The sequence below is a fragment of the Etheostoma spectabile genome, unplaced genomic scaffold (genome assembly GCF_008692095.1).
Source record: "Etheostoma spectabile isolate EspeVRDwgs_2016 unplaced genomic scaffold, UIUC_Espe_1.0 scaffold00005335, whole genome shotgun sequence".
Lineage (NCBI taxonomy): Eukaryota > Metazoa > Chordata > Actinopteri > Perciformes > Percidae > Etheostoma > Etheostoma spectabile.
In genome coordinates this window covers 24,558-31,242 of record NW_022603249.1, presented here as the reverse complement: position 1 = coordinate 31,242, position 6,685 = coordinate 24,558, and the positions used below count along the sequence as shown (strand labels likewise).

Below are 6,685 nucleotides of genomic sequence, written 5' to 3'. Positions count from 1 at the left end.
CTTCACTGTGACCACTAGAGTGCAGTAAAGAAGAGCCACGGTTACAAATACAATCAGGTTTTTCACTCTACACTGACCAATCGATGATAACGAACATAATTGTGTCGTGGTCATTTATGTAAATGTATACAACTATCTCGGTGTCACAGTCATATGTAGTCATATAGAGTAAATATGTTAAAAAATATTAGAAGTCACCAGTGTGTACTGTATTAGAAACACACGCTTCCATTCTCATGGGTGGCGCTAATTCACATCAAAAATTGCTGTTTAACACCAAGATGACGTAGAAGAAGACAGCAGCGAAGAAGATGTGCGAGTTTCGTTTCCGAGTGACCTACTAAGCTTATCCTATTAGCATCAGTTAATAATCTTTATGTCAAACAATGGAATCGGCCGTTCGTAATTTAGCAGTTAGCATTTTTTGATGTCTAGTTTCTGAAATTTCACCCAAAAAGCGATACAAAACCAAGAAGCATTGCTAACTTAAAGCGTACCTAACGTTAGAATAGCCGTTGTTAGCCTCTATGATTTAACGTTAGCTAACGTTAGGCTGGCTGCGATTAAAATGAGATGTCAAACGTTAGCTAACTGCGTTGTAAATTCACTTGTGTTTTAACGTTACGGGCTGTTAGTATTAGCTGGATAGCTAGTTATCAATAGCTGGCTGATTAACGTTACACATTTAGCTATCTTGGCTGATCTAACGTTAGGTTCACTCTTGCAGCTCCCTTGAATGTTAAGTGTGGTAAGTAGCTACATTTTAATAAGCTATCTAACTTAACCTAATATGATTTGATTTTAATAGCCTGATAACTTAGCATATTATCATCTGAACGACTAGCTAACGTTAACTGGATCTCAGCAATTTCTGAGCAAATGTGACTTGTGGTTGTAGCCAGCTTAGATGCTAACATTACATTGACAATAGGGCTGGGCAATATATCGATGTTGCATCGATATCGCAAAATGAAACTTGATAAACTGTAATTTTCTGAACTTACAAGACTGTTCTAGCTGTTGTATTATTTACCTAAAGTCATCATTGGAAATAAAATGATCATTTGATATCCATGTAGGGTATGTGCACATCATTGTTTTGTCCAATTAGTGGAGAACGAGAAGATGTTGTGGTCCAGCGTTGTTCTCAGTACAAGTTCTTCATTGTTTGTAGGAGTGTCCCAGAATTTACTGCTGCATTTGGTCTCACCCTAATTCACACGGTGGGCATGGTGACATGGGTGCATATCCCCACCCAAATGTTGCTGTTATAAGAAAGGACATTGTTAAGTTATAAGCTATTTACATATTTACACTGGATGTATACCACATCTGCTGCCTGTGCTGCTATTAAAAGGTCCCATGACATGTTGCTTTGGATTCTTTTATACAGGCCTTAGTGGTCCCCTAATACCATATCTGAAGTATTTTTCCCTAAATTAAGCCTTGGTTTAGAATTACAGCCCCTAGAGCCAGTCCCATAATGAGTTTTCCTTAGTATGTGCCATTTCTGAGTCTGCAGCTTTTTTTGGGTGGGGGGGGGCGCAAGGTGGAGGCTGGGGGTATGGCCGTGACCAACTGCCACTTTGTTGTCAGCCATGATGTCAATCTCTCTCTCAAATTCAAATTCTCTGGGTGGGCCAATTCTCTGGGCGGGGCAAAGCGGAGAAAGGGGAGGTAACCTTGCCCCTTATGACCTCATAAGGATCAAAATTCCAGATCGGCCAATCAGAGCTTTTATTTTCTTAAAGGCAGAGCAGGATACCCAGGGCTCGGTTTGCACCTATCGCCATTTCTAGCTACTGGGGACCATAGGCAGGCTGGGGGAACTCATATTAATGTTAAAAAACCTCATAAAGTGAAAGTTCATGCCATGTAGTCCAAACCTGCACTTGTAATCCATCACATTCTTCTGTATTGCAGTCAGGAAGTGACTCTTCAGCCCCATGTCTGCTGAGGCTTCAGTAGGCAGTCACGCTGCTGACTCTACCCAGTCTGCTGTTTCCCCGCCTGTCTTCCACAACACAGATGAGCTCAGAAATCGTGGTCTGATAGGAAGCAAGTATGTCAAATAAACGTGGGTGGCTCACTGCATTATACCACCGTCCAGACGTTAAGCAAGGAAGACAGTCTCTTGCGGAGCATATGCAATGGAGGAACAGAGGTTTCCATAGACTCAGAAGGTGAGTGGATGTGTCCGTCTGGTGAGCACTAACCTTTTTACTGGATCCAAATTGTTGGCTGTGCATTGAGATCAGCGATCTGAATGTATATACTTTTGAAATTACTAAATATTTCCTAAATAACTTTAACATATCTTTTTTAAAGGTCCAGGTGTAACATGTTTAGTTGTTCATTATCAAAATTGGTTGAAATTTTCCATTTGCAAGAAATGGGGTAGATGCTCCATATTCATTCGCCATCTTGAAATACGTTAGCCGGTAAGGGACATACAGGATATATACTGCTCCGCCTTTCGCGTTTTTGCTGTCACAAGATAAACTCACAGGTTCTGCTAATCTGCTAATGGGTATTGTTGTTACCGACGCGGCAAGGTGAAGAAGGAAACAAGGAAGACCACATGTATTCAAAATCCATTTTCAGGAACAGGAGTCTTCTATGATCTCAACGCTAGATGGGAGAAATAACCACACATTAGACCTTCAAGCCTTGATCTTTTATCATGCAGTGTATTTCATTCAGATGTAAAATGTGATTTCTACAACTTTTTGAATTTGGACACTTATGATATGATCTAGTTTGTGTTGTAAGAGCTCAGACGCCTAAAATACTGTATTGAGATTGGTAGGAAAAAAAATTTTCTTCTCACACACTACAGGATTGTCCGCACTACCAACTTTATCTTGTGTGGTCATGGAGTGGCCTATACAATGTTTTGTGTGGAAAAGGGTGTGTCTATGCACGCTGTTTCTAAATGACTGGATGGAGAATGGGGCCACTGGCCTACCACACAAAGTAACAAAGATTACTGAAAAATGCAAATGTTTCAAATTATTTTTCCCTGCTGTCCCAGGTTGGGTAGTTTTGGATAGGTGTGGCAGACATTTTGGGCTGGTTTTGAACTTCCTACGAGATGGCTCAGTACCACTTCCAGAGGAGCACAGGGAACTGGATGAGGTTCTGAAGGAGGCCCAGTATTATCGCGTCCAGGGACTCGTCCAGCACTGCCTCAGTGCCATGCAGGTAAACCGCTATTTGTCAGACTAAACGAGGCACTTCTGATGAGTGTTTCACAAATTTCTGAGATAAAGATAGACACTATATTATCTATTTTTTGTTGATACTAAAAAATAGTTAGTTGCCGATGTGTACAATGTCCTTTCTTTGTTTACCTTCAGAAGCAAAAGGATGTCTTTGAAACTGTGTGTCGTATCCCCATGATCACCTCAGCCAAAGAAGAACAGAAGATGATTGCTTCTTGTAGAAAGGTAAATGTCTTTTTGTCTTAATCAAATGGACCACTGACAAGTGTGTATCAGGTTAGCAGCTGTGAAACCTACTTGTCCTGTGTACCAAATGTTTGACGGTTCCTCTGTACAGAATAAAAAGATGACTTAGATAGATGGCTTGAGAGATGTAGATTTGTGAGCTGTGGAAATGTTAGTCTGCTGTTTTTAATTTTTTTTTTTTATTATTGTTAACTGTGTTAGAACACACTTTCTGAATACAATGTTCCACTTTTAGACTGCAATATTACCTGGATTTATGCTTGTTTCTTGTTTCTACAGCCGGTAGTAAATTGCAGAACAACAGAGGAAACAACAAATACTCTTACACCAGGTAAAAACTGAGGCCGACTGTGAATTTATCCCACCGAGAGATTGAAAAGCAATTTCACAAACCAGATGCTGCCATAAAAAAGTGTCAGTGTTTCACTAAATCACTTCATTTTGAGTGAAAAGTGCTTATTAATCATTTTAGTTGATCCTTACTTGCTCTTTGTCTTTCCCCCGTGACCAGCAACTCTGATGATAACCTGCTGAAGAACATTGAACTGTTTGACAAACTCGTGCTCCGATTTAACGGCCGCGTCCTGTTTGTCAAAGATGTGCTCGGGGATGAGATCTGCTGCTGGTCTTTCTACGGTGAAGGACGAAAGATTGCTGAAGTATGCTGCACTTCCATTGTCTACGCCACAGAGAAGAAGCAGACCAAAGTAAGCATGGCCTAGTGTGCAAACCAAGACCTTAAAGCAGTAGTTTGACATTTTAGCACAAAGATGGAAGCACTTCTGCATTTAACTAATTAACACATATCTGGGACAATGCAAGGCTAGCTGCTATGCTTGGCTATATGCTATATGCTAAGCTAACCTGTTGTTGCTATATATTTAACAAACTAGGAGCGTTACTGATTCTCTTATCTAACTCTCTGGTAGGCCTGCACTATTCAGGGAAAAATATGAATGATTTTTTTTTTTTTTTTTTTTTACCTTAAAATTTATATCACGATTCTCTGCCACGATTTTTTTCTCACAAAGTGTATTGTTTATTGCACAAATGAACCATGACAAAATAAAACAAATTGGCAGTACCAGACACCTTGCGCATCACCACAAGCCTGCAAACATAGAGGCTTCAGTGAAGAGAAGGAGAGCATTGCAGCGCTTAGGAGCGTTTTAAAATCTGTTTTCTACAGTCTATGTTTAAAACTCACAGAAGAAAGTAGTAGCGTTTGTGATGCAGTCGGCTCATAACATTAAATAAGAATCAAAGTCATTAAAAAAATGATTTTAAATTAAATTAAAAATATTAAATTGTGAACAGGGTAAATTGAAATTGCGATTTTATGACGATTGATTGTGCAGGCCTACTCTCCGGCAGAAAGCGTATTTTTTAAACTCAGTCACAATGCAGTCTGCATGGAGTGCTACTCAGGTGTGTAGAAAGTGTGTCCTGTTGCTCTTCAGCTTGGGGATCCAAGTGTACAGGTTTAAAGGACACAGGCAATCAGGAGGGTAAAGTGATGATAGAGGATTCAGCCAAGAAATATATAGAGGCTTTACCCACCTGAGTGCCTCAGTGTCCTTAAACCTTCTTTTAAGCTGTTGATGGTAATTAAAGTAGGTTACTTTGTAATGGCTAATTCTTTTTGTCATAGGTATTACAGTAAAAGTATTAATGTTACTCCTTTTGACTAGGGTGGGAAATGTATTATATTAATTATTGCACACCAAAAAAAAATCAGGTCTGAAACTGAACTGATTGTTTTTAGGTGGAATTTCCTGAGGCTCGAATATTTGAAGAAACCCTTAATATCCTCATTTATGAGAATGGTAGAGGATTTGGTCCAGGAGGCTTACACCTTTTAGACTCAAGAGGCTCCGGTTCATCACTGGGAGCTGAGGAGGAGGGCGCCACGGGAGGAGACAGGCGAGTCAGACGGATCCACGTACGGAGGCATATAATGCATGATGAAAGAGGGCACGGTCAGCAAACTGTGTATAAGGACTAATAATGTGAAACATAAGACACAGGAGAGTGACTTTGGTTATGTTCATTGTTTCTTGGATGCTAGAATGAAAGAGATGTCCTCGAAAATGGCAATAGCTCGGTAGGTAGTTATTTCATTAAACATCTTTTAGGTGTCACCTGACAGAAATGTAGGAGGTGGTGACTGATCTGTAACTGAAGTAAGAGTCGTTTCTATGTGAACAACGCTTCTGTTTACAAGAGAACAAATTATGTACATTTTTTAAATAGGAAATCACCTGGGAAATGAAACTGGCATAAATATAACTTCGAAAATATTAAGGAACTTCCTGCAAGTTACTGAATAGGCCTGAAATCCCAACTATCACCGCACCTGTTAATATGGGTGTTAATGACATGCACTGGCACCCTCCTCTGTGTTTGACTTATTCAGGTTGTAAATCATCTGTTGCCTTTTCATAAGTTGGACTGATATGCTGCCTGACAGTGATAAACAGAGGACGGTCAATTTTAGCCTAGATATGTTAACACTGGAATATAACTGAGTAGCCATTTTTAGGGATATTGTCTATGAATGAGATTGTTGAGCAGCTCCATTTTCTTTATTTAAATTCTTACTGCTGTTGCTTCAAGATGTTTTTATTAATTAATTTATGAACCTAATTTATTGTTTGGTATTTAACTTTTGTATTGAATGCAATCTTTGTGTTGACTAGTGCTCAAGTGAGAGAAAATGTTTGGAGCGATATGACGGACTCTTTAGAGCACACCCGATTTTGAATTTACTCCTGCAAATGACTAAATAGTGAACTTACATTTCAGTTTAATGTTTCAAGATGAACCGTGACCATTTCTTTGATATTGTGTTTTATTCTGAGCCATGATCTTCCGCTTTTGCTTTATGTTTCACTCCAACCCACTAAAATTTGCTCAAAGTAACTGGCCATACAGTGATGATAAAGGCAAATAAACTGGGTTGTATTTTTATTCTCCTCAGGGAGAGGATACACATTTCCTTTCTGATATTCACCAGTGTCTTGTGTAAACCTAATCACTCCTACAATACTGGAAGAAAAAAAAATAACATTGTATTAGAGCAATATGTATCTCAGACCCTTCATAAAAATCACCTTGGAATACCTTTAAATATGTGCTAATTTGCCTTTTCCGTCCAATAGTGGTCATGGGAATGTTCTGAATAAATTACTTGTGAAATCCTACTTAGCTTCTTA

The 6,685-nt window shown here is 39.3% G+C and overlaps 1 protein-coding gene across 1 annotated transcript; it reads left to right on the top strand.

Annotated features, from left to right (window-relative positions):
* Positions 1-310: 310 nt before the first annotated feature.
* Positions 311-6,671, top strand: LOC116677578 (BTB/POZ domain-containing adapter for CUL3-mediated RhoA degradation protein 1-like). The gene is given in 8 exon segments (XM_032507972.1): positions 311-748; positions 1,924-2,070; positions 2,073-2,183; positions 3,035-3,204; positions 3,360-3,463; positions 3,757-3,801; positions 3,982-4,177; positions 5,236-6,671. Coding segments are annotated over 7 exon segments (990 nt in total). The 5' UTR covers positions 311-748; positions 1,924-1,946; the 3' UTR covers positions 5,476-6,671.
* The last annotated feature ends 14 nt before the right edge of the window (positions 6,672-6,685 follow it).